The 22,857-nt window shown below is 31.5% G+C and overlaps 8 protein-coding genes across 8 annotated transcripts; 3 read left to right on the plus strand and 5 right to left on the minus strand.

Moving 5' to 3' along the window:
* Window positions 1-5: 5 nt before the first annotated feature.
* On the minus strand, window positions 6-1,877 carry NRP1 (Nrp1p; the record flags this gene model as incomplete). The annotated part of the gene is made up of 1 exon (XM_064858323.1): window positions 6-1,877. The coding sequence occupies one exon, from the start codon at window positions 1,875-1,877 to the stop codon at window positions 6-8; it is 1,872 nt and encodes a 623-aa protein (XP_064715030.1).
* A 539-nt stretch (window positions 1,878-2,416) lies between these two features.
* Window positions 2,417-3,151, minus strand: FAP7 (nucleoside-triphosphatase; the record flags this gene model as incomplete). The annotated part of the gene is made up of 1 exon (XM_064858324.1): window positions 2,417-3,151. The coding sequence occupies one exon, from the start codon at window positions 3,149-3,151 to the stop codon at window positions 2,417-2,419; it is 735 nt and encodes a 244-aa protein (XP_064715031.1).
* A 553-nt stretch (window positions 3,152-3,704) lies between these two features.
* Window positions 3,705-4,280, plus strand: CDC36 (CCR4-NOT core subunit CDC36; the record flags this gene model as incomplete). The annotated part of the gene is made up of 1 exon (XM_064858325.1): window positions 3,705-4,280. The coding sequence occupies one exon, from the start codon at window positions 3,705-3,707 to the stop codon at window positions 4,278-4,280; it is 576 nt and encodes a 191-aa protein (XP_064715032.1).
* Window positions 4,281-4,614: 334 nt separating this feature from the next.
* PWA37_001708 (uncharacterized protein) lies at window positions 4,615-5,886 on the minus strand (the record flags this gene model as incomplete). Its single annotated transcript, XM_064858326.1, has 1 exon — window positions 4,615-5,886. One exon carries the CDS (start codon window positions 5,884-5,886, stop codon window positions 4,615-4,617), a length of 1,272 nt encoding a protein of 423 aa, XP_064715033.1.
* A 481-nt stretch (window positions 5,887-6,367) lies between these two features.
* Window positions 6,368-8,818, minus strand: CDC9 (DNA ligase (ATP) CDC9; the record flags this gene model as incomplete). Its single annotated transcript, XM_064858327.1, has 1 exon — window positions 6,368-8,818. One exon carries the CDS (start codon window positions 8,816-8,818, stop codon window positions 6,368-6,370), a length of 2,451 nt encoding a protein of 816 aa, XP_064715034.1.
* A 1,171-nt stretch (window positions 8,819-9,989) lies between these two features.
* On the plus strand, window positions 9,990-10,523 carry UGX2 (Ugx2p; the record flags this gene model as incomplete). The annotated part of the gene is made up of 1 exon (XM_064858328.1): window positions 9,990-10,523. One exon carries the CDS (start codon window positions 9,990-9,992, stop codon window positions 10,521-10,523), a length of 534 nt encoding a protein of 177 aa, XP_064715035.1.
* Window positions 10,524-13,188: 2,665 nt separating this feature from the next.
* On the plus strand, window positions 13,189-19,380 carry GLT1 (glutamate synthase (NADH); the record flags this gene model as incomplete). Its single annotated transcript, XM_064858329.1, has 1 exon — window positions 13,189-19,380. One exon carries the CDS (start codon window positions 13,189-13,191, stop codon window positions 19,378-19,380), a length of 6,192 nt encoding a protein of 2,063 aa, XP_064715036.1.
* A 304-nt stretch (window positions 19,381-19,684) lies between these two features.
* PAR32 (Par32p) lies at window positions 19,685-20,776 on the minus strand (the record flags this gene model as incomplete). The annotated part of the gene is made up of 1 exon (XM_064858330.1): window positions 19,685-20,776. One exon carries the CDS (start codon window positions 20,774-20,776, stop codon window positions 19,685-19,687), a length of 1,092 nt encoding a protein of 363 aa, XP_064715037.1.
* Between the last annotated feature and the right edge of the window lie 2,081 nt (window positions 20,777-22,857).

Consider the following 22,857-nt stretch of genomic DNA (forward strand, 5'->3'; position numbering starts at 1 on the left):
ATATTCTAATGATCCTCTAATGTTCCCATCTTATTATTAGTGTCCATTCTAGTCGTATTAATTTCCAAATTGAAATTAATAGAGTTATTGTTGCTTTTTTCATTACTTTTATTTTGATTTGTTTTATTAATTGAAGATTTTGAGTATGTTGTTGTTTTTTTAGGCTCACCACATCTTAAACAAGTAATATTCTTGGCAAAATTATGATAATCACATACAACACATTTCCAATCTCCAGCACGGAATGGTATATTACTGTGTGTATTGTGGTTACCATAAGAAGGTGTATTTATATATGCTATTTTTGGATTATAATTGGTAGTGATGGTAGTAGCAGTTATGAGGGTGGTGGTTGCAGAATTTCTATCATCTGTGTTGTTGGTAAAATTGTCATTGGACATACGTGGATTTTGTGAAAGAGATAAATTTGTGTCCTTATCATATGTAGTCATTAAATTATGGTTATAATAATTCGAATTTGAACTAGGTGATCCATGCTTGTTTGTGGTGTCATCGGTATTGTTGTTGTTGTGGTTTTTGTTGTTGTTGATATGATTTCGTATAAAAGTTTCAGATTTCATCTTTTGTAATGCACTTGGAATCGGTAATAAGCATCTGAAACATGCAATCCTTCTTTGAAAATTTAAAAATCCACAAGATGGACAGTTCCAGTCGCCTGGTCTTGGTTTATTTTTGCTCTGTGGAAACGATATTAAAATTTCCTTCGCTAGATCAATAACTTTATTAGAAGATGGTTGTAATTCAATGATATGTTCTACTACCTTAGGTTGTTTTGTATTGGCAACATTAGATAGAATTGATCTACCGTTCAATAAGTTTAAGGCATCTTTTGCATTTTCGTGGTTCTGAAATATAACAAATCCAGGTATACTGTTTAACTCTTCAACGTATGAGAATTGGTTATATTGCCAAATAGATGGATCTTCGTTATTATTGTTGTTATTACAGTTATTAAAGTTAAATAGAGTTTCTACAATGTTTTTAAAAGTCCAAAATCCTATCGGTCTTGTATTATGTTGGGTAAACCATGATTCTAGTTCACTTTGTGTAATGTCTACAGGGAGATTTGTCATATAAAGAATATTGGATTCTTCTTCTTGAAATGTTTTGAAATCTAATTCTAAATTGTATAGATGGCTCAAAATATCATATAATTCAGTCTCATTGTTATTCTGTTTAGAATATAATTTCGAAAGAACAGTTATTGTCGTGTCAATATTTTTCAAGGGTTGTAAGGAAATCCTAGATTGATCATCAGTAGCATAATTCCCTTCCTTTTTGATTGTCTTAGTTTTTTGTCCTTGACACAGTTCAGTAAGACCTAATAGTGTTAAACAACCAGTTAGTCTAAGATCATTTAGATCTCCTCTTGACTCAAACAGATCTTGTATATCATTTCTATTAATAGTTTCTGGAGCAATCACATCATTGTTATAAATATTATTATACCAAACACCATATGCTTTCCAAAGATCACATATCCTTAAATGTTTTAAGAAATTTGGTAAATTGACATTTTCGTCGAAAGCCTGTCTTTGTAAAACAACTTTAAGAGTCCATGTGGAAAACATAGAACAGATAATAAATTCGGAATTGTTTAAGGTCTCAATTATTATTTGATGCAATTTATCAACAGCAATTTGTAATCCATTGGATATATCATAATTTACAGGAATAGACTTAGATTGATTTAGTAGTTCTCTCAGTAACAGTGATGATTCTGATTCTGAAGATTCACTAATTGTCTGTAACGTCTTTGTATCTATAAATATATAACAGAAATTTGTAATATTTGTTTGATCTTTTGGCTCCTCTGGTAGATATTTAGTGGACGTTTCTAGTACCACATAATACATTATATAATATCACCTTCTATTTCTTTTTCTGAATAAGTAGTTATATTATTTTGGTTATTTACCCCTTCCTCCTCTAATCCTAAAGAAAATGTTTCAGTTGTGTACAGGTGTTAATTAAATGCCTTATATAAGACTGTTTGTATTAGTCTGACTAATGGGAAGGATTTTTTTTATGCAATATTAAAATTTAGAGATGAGCAAAACTTGGAGGAATATAAAATTAGAAATGATCGAGAAAAAATTAACCAAAACTTGTAATATACATAGAAAAACATATATATAAGTAAAATCAAATAAGCTATAGTGATTAGTGTAAATTTTTAAAGGAAATAACGTATTACTAATAATAGGGAAGGAGAATTAACTATTGGTTGTTGATTTTGATTAGTTAACTCCTTTAAGAAGTCTGTGGAAGATAGTTAAAATATCAAATCAAATGTTTATTCCTAATATATATATGTGTGTGTGTATGTGGATATATAGATTCATAATTTATGTATAAATGAATAAGGAAGTGTATATGCCTAAAAGCACATTTATTACTTTGATCTTTTATCGTCTTCCTCTTCCTCTTCATTTGATTCATTGCTTTCTTCCTCTTCACTTGATTCATTGCTTTCTTCCTCTTCACTTGATTTTTCACTTTCCTCTTTTTCTTCATTCTCTTCTTCTCCTGAGGTTTTCTTTTTTAATTCCTTATTTAATAAATATTCTGGCAACTCATTGGTAACACCATCTTTATGTTGTTCTAACCATAATTTCTCCCATTCAACAATACGCTCAATATTACTTTCCATTTCTTCCACTGTATTACTTTGTAGTTCAACCACAATTTCTTGTTCATAAGATTCAATTGCATCTTGGAGTACAACACCCATAATTTCAGCGTCTAAATTTTCTTGGATCTTGCTTTCATGGTATTTTCTAGCATGTAACCTGTCAAATAATATTGAATTGTCACATCTAAGAACAACAACTAAATCGATCAATCTCTCTGGAAAGACATCATTAACGTGCCAATCTATAATACTCTTCCCTTCATGCAACAAAGGTTCCAATTCATCCAATAGCTTATCTTCATCGACTATGTGCGATTTACGATCTTTATCATAACCTTCGTAACATTTGTGTTTTTCTGCAAAATCTGATATGTTATAATATTTGTAATCTGGTAATCTGCGTTGTAATAATTCACATGTAGTGGATTTTCCACAACCTGGTGTACCTGTAATTAACAAATTTGGTTGATATCTACGAGATTCCTTTTGACCCATAATAATTGATGTGTAATTGTATTAATCCTTCTTTCTCTATTTATTTTTCCTTTCCTTTAAATGAAAAAGTGTACTATATAATTCTTTTTCACAGTTTTAAGTCTACAATAGTCTATTCATTGTAGATGGTAATATGAAACTTCTATACACACAAGAATGCATTCTTTATTACATATACAAACAGCTATCATCATTTTTGAATGTTATGCTCATCGCAAGTTTTCTCAGTAAATATTTCCTTCTAATTTTTTTTTTTTTTAATTCGAACTCATCTTTACATGGCAAAAATTAAAGAACAAAACATCAAAAGAAAAAATCTAAGACCTAAAAATAAAAGGTCAGGACTTGCTCTATAATTTCATACAGAAAATATTATTGCATCTGATATATCTGTTAGAAGAGCTGTGTAAACTAAAATTCTGATACATATATTCAAGTATTTATTGTTTTTTAGTTCGCTTTTAAACTAAAAATTGCAAGTAGGAAGGGATTTTTAATTGCCCCAATCAAATATAAAATCGAAATAAAAAACACATTAAAGTGAGAAGATACAATGGACAAATTCGGTTTACAAGCATTATTACCATTAATTAAACAAGATGATCCAGAACTAGCCAAGAAATATGATCATTCAATGACTCTTGGAGCTGATTTAGCTTCCATGTTACATTCTTTAGGTATATCTAAGGATTTAAGACGACAAAGAGTGTTAGAGACATTTCAATCCCCATGGGCTGAGACTTCTAGAAGTGAAGTAGAACCACAATTTTATATACCTGAGTCATTCACTAATATACCTGAAGTACTTCAATCGGAGTGTACGCCACCATGTATTAATTCAATACAAAGAGATCAACAAAAAGTAGCGCTATTTCAAGATGAGACACTTTTTTATTTATTTTATAAACATCCTGGTACTGTGGTTCAAGAACTAACATATTTGGAGTTAAGAAAAAGAAATTGGAGATATCATAAGACTTTGAAAGCCTGGTTGACTAAAGATCCAATGATGGAGCCAATAGTTTCTCAGGATGGATTAAGTGAAAGAGGTTCCTATGTATTTTTTGACCCACAAAGATGGGAAAAATGTCAAAGAGATTTTCTTCTATTCTATAATGCTATCATGTAATAAAGATATATATACTTATATAAAAGGCAAATCTCATTGTTTCTATCTATTATTAGCAGGAGTAGGAAAAACTGAGTTTAGGCATAAAGATAAGATTTCAAGTATATATATTGTAATTACCATTAGTGATATATATATGTAATTGTATATACATGTGTTGGAGTAGGCTTAAATTAATAAACTAGATCTAGTCAAGAAAAAAAAATATACAGATATTGGATATAGTTGGTCTTTAATTATGTGTTGAAAATGTTCATTCAGTACTAGTGAAGACAACAGTAAACTAAAAGTAAAATAAAGTAAAATAAACCAAAATCGCAAAAATAAAAAGATATCAAGCTCTTTGAACACGGTATCTCTTTCCTCTAAAACCAGTAATATACATATTAAATTGATAGATTTCTTGTGGATTGTAATCATTTAGCTCCCACTTGGTACTGCCAAATACATTCTTGACAGGTTCTAATAAGACATCTAATTCTCTATCATATTTATCTTTTAGTAATGCTACATCATTCATTATATCATTTTCATTGAAACCAGTATGAAAAATTGCACATTTGGTATCTAGAAGACCTTTCATAGTATCATTCATCCATAAATTTGTAGTATCACTATAGGCAAATCCTGGGTGGAAAATGAAAAAAACATCATTGTATGGGTCATATGGGTAAAAATCTTGGGCTAGATGTAATTCATGAAAATATTGTGGGTGATATATTAATGATAATGTATCATCAATCTTCTTCACTAATGGACTGGTAGAATCAGTTTGTCTAGTTTCATTTAATTGGCATTCAGGGCCTATAAAATGAATTTCAAAATCTTGTGCAGGGAACAAAAACTGTAGTTGCTTCCAAACATGACCAGGTAGTTGACTTTCAGCTCTGGCGCCAACAATGAAGATTCTCATTGGGTTGTTAGTTGGTAATGTATTTTTAGTTTTTGATGGATATAGAGTGTATCTTAAAGCAGCAATGGACTTCAAACCTTCTAAAGTTAGTGGACCTCTCTTATTATAAGAGTATGGAGAATATTCATGTAATATAGATGCAATTGTGATGGGATAACTTAACATTTTTGTGACTGTAGCCAATTCAAATTCGGTATCCATCGAATAAAATTGTCTTGTATAAAAGAATAAATCCCAATTTTGTAAACTGACCGCTCTATCAAATCCTTGTTCTAATGGAAAATCAAATTCTGGGAAGGCTCTACCACTTCTTAGATCATGTTCATAAATGTTAACTTTCTTTAATTTTTCATAGATTTTATTTTGATGGTAATTCTTATCCATTTCCCACGCTTCCCTGGAATGATGAGTTGGAATACCTGATATTGGACATGTATATCTAATATCCTTCTCAGTAACTGGACAACGTGCTAATTTTTTAATCCTCATAGCTCTTGCGCGCAAATCAGGGCAGGGCGATTCTTCCCAAGGATGAAATCTGTTTGATTCTTGTGGAGCGTCTGGGGATGGGGGTGGCTCTAACCCCAGAGCATTTCTAACAAATCCAACAATATTTCTTGACTGAATAACATTTGGTAAGTTGAAGCTTCTATAGTAAAATCGTTCAACATGTATTGATTTTGAAGCAAACATATGGATAAAAATAATAATAAATGTATAGCAATCAATTTACTATAGTAAATAATAAGTGTCTAATTTGTATAATAAATTATCAAAGAATGAGATACTATTATGTGCTTTATGTGTTCATTGACAGTGAATTCGACTTTTTAGTTTGAATGTTGTTCTATAACTTTCCTCCCCTTCTCCCCTTGTATTTTACATTGTTAATCAATTCAGTCCGCCTGTATTCTTTCTTTTTTTTTTTTATTTCATTAATAGCATTTTCACTGTGCTGTAAAAGGCGTAAAAGAAAAAAACAAAAATGAAATTAAAGTGAAAAAAAAAATGGATATGAATCGTAAATGTTTAGCGTATTATAAGCCTGATACAAAGTTCCATAATCATAGAGAGAGAAATGGAGCTGTCATAAATGTCAAATCTGTGTCTTTATAAGTAAGTAAATGTCTAATTATATATTTTATACAGTTTGTTAATGACAAATATGATGATGTTAGGTCTGTAAACTGGCTTGATTTTCATATAATTCTATAATTTGATCTGATGAAGTGGCATCTTCCACGCTTTTGTCCTCCCTGATCCGAATAAATCTTGGAAATCTTAAAGAAATTCCTTTATCATATGTAGAACTACCTGCCTTATAAATAGGGGATAACGACAAATCTGCTGTTAGAACTTCGAATAGTAATGTAGGTTCAAACCAAACATCTGGTTCAGCACCAGAGTCATAAACATATGTGGCTTTTGGTCCATCAATAACAGTGTCCTTCAGCTTATTATAAAGATCGGCTAATAATTCATCTGAGAAACCAGTACCAATTTTACATGCAGTTTCAAATTCACCTGTGTCTTGATTATAGCAACCCAATAGGAAACCACCGTATGTACCAGTTCTCTTCCCACGTCCAAAAAATCCACCTAATACACATAAATCCAGTGAGTCTCCCACACCTGCTAAATAATCTTTCTTCAACTTTAACCAATTTCTCGATCTTTTACTTGGTTCATAGAACGATTCTTCTCCATCCAACATCTTGACCATTAAACCTTCGCATGAATCCTTAACTGATTGGTCTAGAAAATGTTGTAATTCTTCTAGATTAGATGTTGTCATTTCAGTGGCATATTGGAATTCACCAGGGACAGGCTTTGTTGCTTTATGTAAAATTTCACGTCTCTCTCTTAATGACTTGTTGATCAATCTATCATCATTATGGGATAGAATATCAAACGCAAATAAACAGACTCGAACTTTAATGTCACTAATATTAACATCCTTTCTTTTTCTTGTTGATAATACTTGGAAAGGTAAAATTTTCCCTTGTTCTTTATCCCATGCAACTGCTTCACAATCTAAAATTAAGGATTTGGTGGTGTTTGGATCCTTAATAAAATCTTTGATAGAGATCTCTGGGTACCGCTCTGTCATATTTTCACCATTTCTAGAGTATATTCTCATTGAATCATCTTCTAATAGATGAACTTGAGCCCTTTCACCATCATATTTGTATTCGGATGTAAATGTTTGTCCTTGAAAACGGTCTAGGACTTCAGATATCGCTTTTGTTGGTCTTGCTAACATTGGTTTTAGTGGAATCCCAGGCCTTAAAGTACATACTTTTTCTAGGTTCATTATACCATGCTCAAGACATGCATTGATTACAATTTCATAATTAGGAACTTGGCAAAATGCATCTCTAATCTTTTGTTCTGCGTTTTCTAATAGATTCATATCTGGGTCAATACCTTCATCATATTCTTTGATCAATAATGCTTTAGCTAATGAAATTAAAACAGTTTTTTCAGCAAGCCCAATTCTTAATTTAGATTCAAGTGATCTGACTAAAAATTTTGCCTCAACACCTTGACAAGCAGTCAACATTCTTTTAATCAATTTAATTTTTCTAGTTTGGGAATCTTTTCCCTGACTCTTTGCAATCAATTTCAAATTAGTAAAGACTTCTCCAATGGTTAATGGTTTAGGTTTGAACATGGTTGGTTGAACATTTCTTGCTTCTAATGCAATTTGACCTAAATCACCGATGGAATGATATTTTGATTTAACTTGTTTCAAAGATTTACCACAGGATTCAGCTATAGTTTTCATTAGTAACCCTTCACCAAGTCCTAGTTCTAAACCTTGTTCATAATCAGGACCTAATTTGTTGATACACAAATATGTAATCGTGATTAAGTTTTGTGGATCTTTTTTCATCGCTTCAATAAGAAAATCTGAACATAGTTTAATGATGGCTAGTCTCGAAGATATAGATTCGATCTCTTGGAATAAATTACACAGATCTGAATAAGGTATATCGGATACAAAATTTTCTTTATTCTTATTATCGGGATTATCACTGTTAATAGACGTATTAAGGGATGTGGTTGATTCAGTTTTACTTTTTTTTAAACTGTTTGATATTTGAGCATCTTTTCCGTTAATATTATTACTGCCATCATTGTTAGAATTGTCATTATTTTTGTTCATTGAAGTAAATGATCTTTTCAATATTGGAGATGAAGTAGAGGAAGAAATTCCAGGACTTGTTTTTTTAACATGAGATATGACTTGGTTTTCTTTTACAGTGTTTTTATCATCTGTATCTATGGAATCAGGTATTTTGTCTTCGTCATCATCCTTATTATTCTTATTATTCTTATTATTAGTATTAATTTTTCTATCAGAAATTGTATTATCATCTTTGTTCTTCATTGAAGAGAAAAATCTCGCTAAAGTAGCTTGTTTCTTATCACCTGAACTCATTTTACGATTATATGTATAGGATAAATAATTTTGCTGATTTGAATAATAAAACAATCTAATTAAATACTTACTGAGAGTGGTTTTGAATGTTGAAAGGTTGATAGAATAAGGAAAGAATCTTGGTTGCGATAGATATATAATGTTTGTAGTGATTGGATATATTTTATTAAATTTTAGCATCTACGGATATAACATATCCTACAAAAGAAAAAATCTGGTAGTTGATATTTTCAAAGAATATTATCCGTTGTTGAGTATAACAGGAATATGAGAATTCCTAGTATATAGAGCAGACAATGAAGAAAGACTATATAAATAAATATTTGATATATTTTTGAAACATCGTATAGTCTACTATAACTTTCAAAAAGTTTTTTTTTCGTCTCGACTGTCAAATATAAAATATATAGGCAGAATTTTCAAAATGATTAAGATAATTCTGCAACAAAAAAAAAACAGAAAGATAATTTAGTAAGAAAACGCTGAAAAGAGATATTAAAGTTGGCCAGCACTGGCACTATTCGTTTTGTCTTCCTTACTTACTCACTTACTCCTTTTCACACACACAGTCTCTCTTTCTATACACATATATATATATTATTAATCTTCATGCAACTGGTAACAAATGGGACAGAAAGCTGTTAACAACTAAGAAGATGAAGGTTAAATTAAGAGAATAATAAAAAACAAAATCGGATTTTTTTTAACAGATTAAGATGTGGGAGAAATTATATAACTAAGGTCAGTAAAAGTGAATTTTGAAGATTTTATATATGTGTATGCTTATGTGTGTTTATAGATCTGGGAAAAAGGAGTAAAGCGTATTAAAAAGGGCACTAACTCCATCAAACGTAAGAGACTAACTAAGATATTCTAATATTGATATTCTCAACTTGTAAATATATAGATGTTAACCAAATGTTCAAGCTAAAGTATAAGTAATATAAGTAGGTAACAGTTTTAAACTCAAATTTATTACTACTGAATATGTTAGAAGCCAAAAAAAAAAAAGGGGGGGGGAGAAGAATCAAAAAAATATAAATTTAATACTGCAAAAAAAATTATGTTTAAATAAAGGGTGTCTAAATAATTTACATGTATATATAAATAGATATAGATGTTTATATATAGAAGAAAAGAGAAGGGGGGGGAAACAAACGATAAATCTTGTATTAGATAAAAAGTTTTCTTGATATTGATTTGTAATAGTGTAGTGTTCATTTTTTTTTTCACGTTATATTTTGATATTGGACTCTTATTCTTATCACCTAGAAAAGCAAAAAATTATAAACTATTTGTAAGTGAAGGTAGAAATCATCTCTTAAATATATATATATATATTTATGAAGCTATGGCAAGGTTAAATTCATATGAAGAAAATCGAACTCTTTTATCTGAAGCTATGATGGAAAATGAAATATCAATAGTATATTCAACTACACATAACGAAATAATTAAAGAAGAGACCCAAGTAGACTTATCTAAAGAAGAGATGTTTGAACATTGTTACCATTATTATATTGCGTTATCTCAATCACAAGGATTTCAATGGAATCAGGATTTATTTGTTACTCAGTACCAGCAGAATCATCAAGTGGAATATGATGGACATGAAGATTCACTTAGTGAAGATATAGAGACTTTGGAATCAAGAAGTATTTCAGATTTGTCTCGAAGAATACAGTACAGAAGAAGATCCAACAGTAATAGTATAAGTTTTAAAAGAGATTCAAAGAATGGGTTAATTAATTTGTCGTTACCTTTGAATGAATATTTAGAACAAAGTAAAGACAACTGTGATGAATTCAGTCAAAGTGAAAAGGGTTTAATAACCAAAAAGGAATTTAAAAAACATCTAGATTATTACAAGTGGCTCCTAAGTTGAGATTAAAAGTGTATGAGGTCTAACTTATCATATTGATTGAAAAAAAAAAAAAAAAAAAAAAAAAAAAAACATTGTAGAAGTTCAAAATTAGTAAAAAAATATTAAAAATAAAAGTAAACAAAAAACAAACAAAAAATGAAGAATATTACGTATTCCAAAATAGGAAAAACTACTGATAAGATATACAGAAAACATAAATGTAAATATTGAGATAAGATAGTTAATTTCATAAGATAAAGAGAAAGATAATATTCTTTTAATAATGCTAACACTAATCAACGTAACAATAATGAAAGATAAAAACATTGTTGTTTACATATTTTCTAATAGATTAACAATAAAAATATAAAAACATATAATAGCTGAACATGTAATTTATCGTGATTATTTAAACAAACTTGCTATTTAGACCCTTCTTGTAAAATATTTAACAAGCATACATAATTGTACTCACTTCGATGTGTATTTAATGAAGGGTGTTATTTTCAAAATCAGGTTATGATATACTATTGAAACACCGACTCTTTTCAACAGCATGCCAAAATCAGTTAATAACATTAACAATACAGACTATTAAAAAATGTAATTGATATTTCTAATATATTGAGTCTAACTAACAAAACAAGAAGTAATATGAAATAAACAGTTACACGTTACTTACATGAATGATGAGACATTAAAGTATTTAAGCTTTTTTTTCAAGAGCTGGATGCATATTTTTACCTAACTATCAGATGGTTATAAAAAAAGAACGATACTATATTAACAAGAATAATATGATTTGTGGCATTCAGTAACACTTATTACCCGCCCGTTTTACCAGTAATAACAACTGTCGTAGATTTAACATTAGAAAAAATAGCAATAATCTAATCAGACTGTCTTTCTCTAACATAAATAAAAAAGATTATCCTCGTAAAACTGTCAGAATAAGTCGTAATTATTGCACTCTTACATTAATGCTGCCTTTAAAGCTATCTGTGTGTTGTAGAGCACACCAAATCTTTCAATACAAAATATTTCAGACAGTAAAATTCAATTTTTTTTTTTTTGAAATGAGAGCAGAATGAAAACAAAAGAAAGAAAAATAAAGAAAATGGAAAAAAAATTGCAAATATAAAACAAAAGAAAAAAAAAACTATCCCGGAATGGATAATAAAAAAATATTGACCAATCAAAAACAAGAATGCTTATCGGATCACGTGCCACTATTGTTCCATGTGTCAATTTTATTGGCTTTCTTATCTCAACTTTTATCTCCATCTAATCATATCAGTCTTTATAATCTTTAATTTCAATATTTGATAAAGACAAGGAACAATTTTCAAGGCCAATTAGTTGTTCCCCGAAAATCACCTTTTTCTATAATCAGCTAACGACATTCATCACTGTCTGACTATTAATTCTTATTCTCTAAATGATTCTTAAAATTGGACAAATATTCCTTTGTCATCAATAATTTTATTCCTTTGGAAGTCATTACTCTTCTGCTAATAATTCCTGGTCTAGCTTTAAAGTGAATTTGTCATTATTATAGCTGGCTCATCACAACATATTCCAAACATTTTAAAGTTCACAATTCAACCAAGCTAATAAAATAGATATGGTACCCTTTTCCGATCGGAACATCTAGGAAATTACCCTATAGAGAAATATTTAAAATCTTATTTCTTATCCACACATTTAAAGGCTCAGTATTATTTTTCTTTTTTTCTTTTTTTCTTTTTTTCTTTTTTTCTTTTTTTCTTTTGAATCTTTTTAATTATTTCAAACAAAGCAGAGTCATCTCTCAAACAATAATCTCTTTATTGTTTTAAGAACAAATGGACAATATTTTATATTTTCCTGTTCTTTTTTTCTTTTTTTCCTTTTTCAATTTTATCTACAAAAAAAAAATTTACTCCACTTACAAAAATAAAAAAATGCACTGCAAATTTTTGAACGATTCAAGATTTCTCTTTCAAAAGGAAATTCTTTTTCCTTTCAGTCGATGCTCCTCTCATTTATTTTTTTTTTTCACATTTTCTATTATCTTAAAAAATTCTTCCTGTATCTTTGTTTACTTTTAAACCGGAATATTAACACTGTTACTACTATTATTTTTTTTTACGTATTTTCCAATATGAATCTTTTAGATATTTCCTGGTTTCTTTAAGTTGTTTTTAATATTTCCGAAGTATATATAAGAACTTTTATGTTCCAATCTTGTTTTAGTGAGACGAACCTAGATCTTTTCATTAAAGTTCTCATTCCCGTTGCCTCATTGACCGATCCTTTGCCAGTCGTAGCTAGCTGTTTTTTCCCCCTTTTACAGCAGGCTCTTTATTTATTTACTTGTAACTTATTCCCTGCTACTATACTTCTCTCCCTCAAGGCCAAGTAAAAAGAAGAACCAGAATTAGGAACAACCGCGCATCTATCTTTCTCATTCACCCGTATCTTTAGTTGGAGATACTGATACACTTTAAACAACCATAGGGATAAACAGACCTATCCATATTCTTTATTTATTTATTACTCTATTTATTTATTTATTTATTTATTAATTTTTTCTGATAGAAACGACATACTCATAATTTTTATTCATACATTTGTTATTTTCTCTTTATTTATTTTGATTTTTTTTCCTTTATAAAATATTACTTCAAAAATTCCAATCACAACAATGAAACAACCAAGTCAACCTATTGGTCTTTATAATCCTGATTATGAACGTGATGCATGTGGTGTTGGTTTCATTGTCACTAAGGCAAGCAATCCAACCCATAATATTTTAAATGATGCTAAACAAATTTTGGTAAATATGACTCACCGTGGTGCGTCTCATAATGGTATCGGTGATGGTGCAGGTATATTATTGTCTCTTCCACATGACTTCATCAAACGTGAATTCCAGTTGCCTAATTTAGAACAAGGATCTTATGCCATTGGTAACGTCTTTTTCCATGATTTATTGTACTTTAACCCAGATCTTTGGGATAGATTGGCTGCTGAACAAAATTTGAAGATTTTACAATGGCGTGATGTTCCTGTTGATTCATCGATATTAAATCCAATCTGCTTACCAACTGCTCCTATAAAAGTTTTGCAGCCTTTATTTGTCTCCACTACACCACACAAGTCTGAATCTGACTTAAGACAAAGATTATACATATTTAGAAAAAAATTAGAAAAAATCTTTAATCATGATAACAGTAAAGTCTATATATGTTCTTTATCTGACAAAGTTATGGTTTATAAAGGTCAATTGACTCCAGCACAAGTTTTCCAATACTATAAGTATGATTTGGAAGATCCTGATTTCAAGATTTTCATGGGTTTGGTCCATTCGAGATTCTCCACTAATACTTTCCCATCATGGGATAGAGCACAACCTTTGAGATGGATCGCTCATAACGGTGAAATTAACACATTGCGTGGTAACATCAATTGGGTCAAAGCAAGAGAAGGTTCCATGAAAACAAAGAATCTAGGTGATTTGAATGAACTGTTCCCAATTATCCCTGATAAAGGGTCTGATTCTGCATCTCTTGACAATGTCTTGGAGCTGTTAGTCACTGAAGGAGTTTTATCTTTACCTGAAGCAATTATGATGATGGTCCCAGAGGCTCATAAAGATGATATGAACAAAGACTTGAAATCATGGTATGACTGGGCTGCCTGTTTAATGGAACCATGGGATGGTCCAGCTTTGTTAAATTTCACTGATGGCCGATACATTGGTGCTAGAGTTGATAGAAATGGTTTAAGACCATGTAGATATTATGTTACTTCTGATGATAGAATCATATGTGCCTCCGAAGTCGGTGTGGTTCAAGATATTGATGATAAATTAGTTATTTCCAAGGGTAAATTGAAACCAGGTGATTTATTACTTGTGGACGCTGAAAATTGTACTATTATAAATCAAGACACAATTACTCATAAAATTGCCACACGTGAAAATTTCTCCCAGTGGTTGGAAAATAAAACAATCTCTTTAGAACAATTAATTAAAGATATTCCAATTGAAACTAATATACCGGCTAACTGTGTCCTTGATAATGAGCGCCTTTTAGCTAATGGGTTCACCTTCGAATTGATTGGGTTATTATTAGCTCCAATGGCTTTAACTGGTAAAGAAGCTTTGGGTTCTATGGGTAATGATGCTCCATTGGCCTGCTTAAATGAAGCACCTGTCATGTTGTTTGATTACTTCAAACAATTATTTGCCCAAGTCACCAATCCACCAATCGATCCAATTCGTGAGGCCAACGTTATGTCTTTGGAATGTTTTGTTGGTCCTCAAGGTAACCTACTAGAAATGAATGAAAACCAATGTGAAAGATTGAAATTGGAAACACCAATCTTAACCAAACAACAATTCAATGCGATTGCCAATATTGAAAAAGTTCATCCATCTTGGACTGTTGGTACTATTGATATAACTTTTGACAAATCAGAAGGTTTATCAGGTTACAAAGCTACTATTGAAAGGATCATCGAAGAAGCCAACAATTTAATTGTCAAATACAACAAGCAAATCATTATTATTTCTGATAGAAATGTTAACAAGGATAGAGTTGCCATTGCTTCCTTAATTGCTGTTTCTTCTATTCACAACCATTTAATTAGAAAACAAAATCGTGCAGAAGTCGCTTTAGTCTTAGAAACTAGCGAAGCTAAAGAAGTTCATGATTTCTGTTTGTTGCTAGGTTATGGGTGTGATGCCATCTACCCATCTTTAGCTATGGAAACCTTAGTTATTTTGAACCAACAGGGTTTGTTACGTGACACTGTTAAAAATGAAGACCAAGGTTTAGTTGCTGATGACAAGATCATTTCTAACTATATATATGCTATTGACCACGGTATTATGAAAGTTATGTCGAAGATGGGTATTTCTACATTAGCCTCTTATAAAGGTGCTCAAATCTTTGAAGCTTTAGGTTTAGATGACGAAGTTGTTGACTTATGTTTCACTAACACTGCTTCCAGAATAAAAGGTGCTACTTTTGAAATTTTAGCTCAAGATGCCTTTACTTTACATGAACGTGGTTTCCCAGCCGAAGATAATATTTTACCATCTAAGCCAGTTACTGTCCTTTATAGTGGTGAGTACCACTGGAGACATGGTGGTATGAAGCATGTCAATGATCCATCTGCTATTGCTAACTTACAAGATTCTGTCAGAAACAATAATAATGAAGCTTGGACTAAATATGTTGAGAAGGAGATGGCTGTAATTAGAGAATGTACTTTGAGAGGTTTACTTGAATTTGATTATGAAAACTCTACTGAAATCCCATTAGATGAAGTTGAACCATGGACCGTCATTGCTAAAAGGTTTACCACAGGTGCTATGTCTTATGGTTCTATTTCTGCAGAAGCACACACTACATTAGCCATCGCGATGAATCGTATTGGGGCTAGATCGAATTGTGGTGAAGGTGGTGAAGATGCTGAAAGATCTGAAATATTACCAAATGGTGATACAATGAGATCAGCTATTAAACAAGTTGCTTCCGGTAGATTTGGTGTTACTTCGTACTACTTATCTGATGCTGATCAATTGCAAATTAAGGTTGCTCAAGGTGCTAAGCCAGGTGAAGGTGGTGAGTTACCAGCACACAAGGTTTCCAAAGAAATTGCCAAGACTAGGCACTCCACTCCAAATGTTGGTCTAATTTCTCCCCCACCACATCACGATATTTATTCTATTGAAGATTTGAAACAGTTAATTTACGATCTGAAGTGTGCTAACCCAGTGGCGGAAGTTTCTGTTAAATTAGTCTCTGAAGTAGGTGTTGGTATTATTGCTTCTGGTGTTGCTAAGGCTAAGGCCGATCATATCACCATTTCTGGTCATGATGGTGGTACTGGTGCAGCTAGATGGACTTCTATCAAACACGCAGGTTTACCATGGGAATTAGGTTTGGCTGAAGCCCAACAAACTTTAGTACTTAACGATTTAAGAGACAGAGTTGTTTTACAAACTGATGGTCAATTACGTACAGGTTTTGATATTGCAGTTGCTGTATTACTTGGTGCAGAATCGTTCACTTTGGCTACTATCCCATTGATTGTTATGGGTTGTGTCATGTTAAGAAGATGTCACACTAACACTTGTGCTGTTGGTATTGCCACACAGGATCCATACTTGAGATCTAAGTTCAAGGGTCAACCAGAACATGTTATTAACTTTTTTTACAACTTAATTGAAGACTTCAGAAAGATTATGGCTAAACTTGGTTTCCGTACTGTGGAAGAAATGGTTGGTCATACAGAAAAGTTAAGAACCAGATCAGATTTAAATGCAAAAACATCTCATATCGATTTAGCTGCTTTGTTGAAACCATCTGCATCCATTAGACCAGGTGCCTCTATTTTCAACACTAAAAAGAACGATGTTAAATTTGAAGGCCGTATTGACAATATGTTGATTGAAAAGTCTGAAGCCACTTTGGCTAACAAGACCCCAACTTCTATTGAAGACATCAAGATCATTAATACTGATCTGGCTGTTGGTCCTACTTTAGGTTACACAGTTTCCAAAAAGTTCGGTGAACTTGGTTTACCACAAGATACCATCACTGTTAAATTCCATGGTCATGCTGGTCAATCTTTCGGTGCTTTCCTACCTTCTGGTATTACATTCAAATTAGAAGGTGACGCTAACGATTATGTTGGTAAAGGTTTGTCTGGCGGCCGTATCATTATCAAACCAGAAGAAGGATCTAAATTAGTTAGTGAAGAAAATGTTATAGTTGGTAATACCTGTTTCTATGGTGCTACTTCTGGTACTGCCTTTATTTCCGGTTCTGCTGGTGAAAGATTTGCTGTCCGTAACTCTGGTGCTGAAATTGTTATCGAATCTGTTGTTGGTGGTAACGCTTTTGAATATATGACTGGTGGTAGGGCTATTGTTTTAACTGAAATGCATTCTGTTAACGCCTTTTCTGGTGCTACTGGTGGTATTATATATTGCTATTCTGAAAACAAAGACAATTTCAAGAGTGTTATCAATATGGATACTATCGAATTAGAGACTGTTGAAGAAGAAGATGTTTCTTACATCAAAAAGATGGTCCAAGAACATTTTGAATTAACTGGTTCCAAGAGAGCTGAAACCATTCTTTCTAATTTCAATGTTAATGTTGCTAAGTTTGTCAAGGTCATTCCAAGTGATTATAAGAAGGCTTTAGCCATCGCACAAGAAGAAGCCGCTTCTGCCAAGAAGGAAGTTCAAGAAGCTAATGGTGTCTCCACTTCCCACAAATCAACTGTGGATGAACCAAAATTACAAGATCTTGAAGATTACATTCCAGAAAAGAAACCCACCAAAAAGGTGGCCAACTTCATTAAATACAAACGTAAGTTACCTCAAAACACCATTCCACCTTCAGAAAGATTAAAGCACTGGCGTGAATTCCAAAATGGGTTATCTGCCAAGGACATTAAGATCCAAGCTTCTCGTTGTATGGACTGTGGTACTCCATTCTGTCAATCTGATTTGAATTACGGTTGTCCAGTATCCAACATGATACCACAATTTAATAACTTTGTTGCTAGAAATGAATGGGAATTAGCTTTGAAGACTTTGCTATCAACCAACAACTTCCCGGAATTCACTGGTAGAGTATGTCCTGCCCCATGTGAGGGGTCTTGTACCTTGGGTATTTCCGATGATCCAGTTGGTATTAAGTCAATTGAAAGGCAAATTATTGAGGTTGGTTATAAGAATGGTTGGATGAAAGCAAACCCACCAAAGGTCAGAACTGATAAGAAAATTGCTATTATTGGTTCTGGTCCAGCAGGTTTAGCCTGTGCTGATCAATTGAACAAGGTAGGCCATAATGTTACTATCTTTGAAAGAAATGATAGATTTGGTGGTTTGTTGATGTATGGTATTCCGAACATGAAATTAGACAAGGATATTGTCGAGAGAAGATTAACCTTATTAAAAGAAGAAGGTATTAAATTTGTTAATAACACTGAAGTTGGTAAGGATATCTTATTAAAAGATTTGAAGAAAGAATATGATGCTGTTGTTTTCGCTGTTGGCTCCACTATCCCAAGAGATTTGTCCATCAAAGGTCGTGAATTAAAGAACATTGAATTCGCTATGAGTTTACTAGAACAAAACACAAAGGCATTATTATCTAATAAATTGGAAACTGTCCGTAAACAAATTGATGGCAAGAAGGTTATTGTTATTGGTGGTGGTGATACCGGTAATGACTGTTTAGCCACTGCCACTCGTCATGGCGCCAAATCTGTTGTTAACTTAGAATTGTTGCCACAACCTGTTCCAAAGAGAAATGGTGAAAATAATCCATGGCCACAATGGCCAGTGATCATGAGAGTGGATTATGGTCACGAAGAAGTCAAAGAACGTTATGGTAATGACCCACGTGAATACAGTATCATGTCCAAAGAGTTTGTTGGTGATGAAGCAGGTAATGTTACTGGTATCAAAACTATAAGATTAGAATGGAACCGCAATGCTGAAACTAAACGTTGGGAAATGAAGGAAATTCCAGGCACCGAAGAAGTTCTAGAAGCAGATTTGATTTTATTATCTATGGGTTTCACTGGTCCAGAAATGATTAAGAATAAATCGATTGAAGTTAACCAAAGGGGTAACATCAAGACTACATCTTCTGACTCCTACAGATATAAGGAGGACGACAAGATCTTTGTTGCTGGTGATTGTAGAAGGGGTCAATCTTTGATTGTTTGGGCTATCCAAGAAGGTAGAAGATGTGCTAGAGCTATTGATGAATTCTTAGACAAGAAGAGCTATTTACCAGATCTTGGTGGATTTACTCCACGTACATTTGATTTACTAGAAGAAGAAGTTACTGCTACTGCTTAGTATAGGTTGAATCAAATTTTAATTGGGCAAAAAGTCGCTTCTATTTTGTAATATTTATTTTACTGTATATTATTTATTTTTTTACATATGCTTGTTCTCTTTATTAATTTAATGATAGTATGATATCTCTTATTAATATGGCCTTTTACTTTTCTGATTTGTTTTTTTAATAATTCTAATAATCTCATGATAAAATCATATATCAGAAAAATATAAATGAAATATAGAAAGAAAGCTACTATCACAACAACTACTATTACTATTATTACAAATATATATATATATATATATATGTAAATATAATTTATGCAAATATGTTCATTATATATGATAAGAAACCTTTTTTTTCCTTGTTTTGGGATGGAATATTATTATTACTGTTATTTTTATCTTTTGATAAGGATGATGACGGTGATGAGAATGATGATTTCTTTTTATTTGAATTCGATACGGAGACATTGGGATTATGATTACTATTTGTGTTTATCGGAGACACAATATTTCCTGCTCCACCTCTACCAATGACAATTGGGGGTGGTGATTTATTACCTCCGTGACTACTTTTCCTCCGACTTTTCTTCAATGTGATAGTCTTTGGCGAACCATCTTTTGAATGAGAGATGGTTTTAACCAACCGAAGTTTAGTACCATTACCACTGCGATAATGATGTTGTTTTGGATCAGTGTTCATAAATTTAACCTTCTCCTGTTGGTTAATCGTATCTTTATTTGAAGATGTCACAGGACTAATATGCGATCTAATCTTGCTTAACACGTTGGTAACTTTAGATATGTTATTATTATTATTATTATCTTCGAATAAATCCTCATTGGTGATTGGTGCAATATAGTCTTCTTCATCTATAATGATAGCGTCCTCCTCCTCCTCATTACTGTTTCTCGTATGGGTACGAGTAATCTGATACAAAAATTGACTATGACGACTATTCAACGGTTCCATTGTATTATTTTCCAAAGAAGCAATAAAGGGTTCATTAGCTACATCCAAATCAGTTATGGTATTTTCAATAGTATCCATATAACTAACGTCAGGATTCTTGCTACTAAGATCTTTATCCCTATCTTTATCTTTATCCGTATGCTTATTGAGTTTCTTATTGTTATTATTTTTATTATTATTATTATTATTAAGATGATGATGATGATGGTGGGGTACCGGTACATCTCCCACATCCTGTGCTTTTCTGGTTATAGTGGGATCAATATTTTTCCTCATATTGCCTGCTCCACCCCTACCTGTCGAATAAACTGGAGATAAAATGTTTGGCGTCTGTGAACCTTCAGGAATGATTTTTGGTGATGAAATCTTTTCATTTGAGAAATGCATATTACCTGCACCTCCTCTACCCGTTGACACTCTATAACCTTGTGACATTTTCAATATTTTTTACTTTCTTTAGTCTAGTGTCTTTTCTTTTCTCTTCTTTTTCGTTTTTTTTTATTCTTTGATCGTCTGTACGAGTGAAAGTGCAATAATAGTGTTAGATATGAAAATTAATAGTCAGTAATTAATAATTAATAATTAATAATGGATATGAATATTAGATATGGATATATTCACTGTTAAATTATATATACAGTTACAGATATAAAATAAACAATAGTGATTCACAGGATATCACAGGATATGATATCAATTAGAAAACGATAAAGGAGAAATGAACGAGAAGCGAGTTAGAAATAGAGAAATAAAGAAAGAAAAAAAGCGATAATAAGTGACGATGGATAGAACATGCGAGGAATTACTACAAGAAACAGAAAATAAGAATGTACTCAAGATTAAGAATAAGATTAGGATTGAGGCAAGAAATAAAGCGAAATTGGTAAACATTCACGTCACAATGAGGGGGAGAAAGAAGATGTCTGGAATCAAATCTCTCCAAAAACTTAAAATAAAGGAAAAAAAAAAAAAGAAAAAGAAAAAGATTCCTACAAATGCAAAACCAGTGTCATTTATTTGTTTATTTTTTTTATAATCCATGGAAATTGGAATTTCCAAACACACAAACTGCCGTTCTCGAAGAAACAAATCGCTTCGATTTTTCTTTCTTTTTATTTGTTTTTTTTTTTTTTCTAACTTAAATGAAAAGAAAGAAGGAGGGGGAAACACGGTGTGATGTATGGATGTACATAGAATCCCACGTTTTTATTCGTCTTTGTCGAATTGTAGAAAGACAATTTCAATTGAAGAGAGGAAATGGAAAAAAAAAAAGAACCAAAAAAAAAAAACAAACTTTTTTTTTAAAAATCCTCTTCATCTCTTGAAATTTTGTTGGGGCGATATCGGAAATAAAATACAAACACAAATAGTTTCTGCTTTCCTCCTCTTCCACAAACGCACCCACACACACACACACAAAAAAAAATACTTTATACAAATATATCTTGTACCAAAAATAAGAAAAAAGTATTTCTACAGAAAAGCTTTTAAAAACTCATCAAAAACCCTACTGTAAATTATCTTCTGCTTTAACTTTCTTTGTTTTTTTTTACTATACCCTAAAAAGATTAGTTGCAATTGAAAAAAAAGAGAAACGATGTAACAATATTAATAATTGATACATGAACAACAACCGCATGTTCAATGATAGATTGACCACCAACTTTCTTTTACACTCAATAGTTTTTACTATAATATTTTTTTTTTGTTTTTCTTTTTTTCTTCGTTCCTAATTCATAGCCAGGTCTTGGCACTATTCATTTCATCAAAGCTACATACAAAATTCATGTAAATAGACAGTCACAAAGACGTTTTTTTACATGAACCCTAACTCCAAATAACTACGGACATTCAAGCAAAAACAAAATTTTGTTTTTTAACCCGAACCTCTTCCTATCGGATTTATACATAGACACACACACATATATATATATATATATATATATAAATTTGTATGTATGTATCTATATTTTTATTTTTTTAAGAAACCGCTACTTTTCCGGTTGTACTCACCCGCCCCTTTTTTTATTTTTTTATTTTTTTATGTTTTTACGTTTTTGGTTTTTCTTAACTCCACGCCATTTATTAGCCCTTTTAGGATTTGTTAATCTAGCCAATCAACTATCCAATCTTTGTCTTATTTATTCTTAACTGTCCAACCATCTCTCTCAATCCTAAGATGATACCAATAAGGTGATCTTTAATTTTATATATTGAAAAAGTTACTAATTATGTATACCTCTATATAAACCTTGCATAAATAATACCACACTTGTGTTATTTGAAAGTACACATGTACCTTGCATAAAAGATTAAACCTCTATCCGATTACACATCACATACTGTGGAAACTACTTTCTCGTTCCAATAAACCTCTTTTCTTACTACCTTGTGTTTTGTCGTTTTTTTTTTTCTCCTGTAATCTTTCAACAACTTATATATAGAGCATGCTCATTTACGTTAAACTGAACTAGGTATAACCATTTGCTATTTTTCTTTTTATTTTTTTTATTCTG

The sequence above is a fragment of the Arxiozyma heterogenica genome (genome assembly GCF_036370985.1).
Source record: "Arxiozyma heterogenica strain weizmannii chromosome Unknown scaffold_17, whole genome shotgun sequence".
Classification (NCBI taxonomy): domain Eukaryota; kingdom Fungi; phylum Ascomycota; class Saccharomycetes; order Saccharomycetales; family Saccharomycetaceae; genus Arxiozyma; species Arxiozyma heterogenica.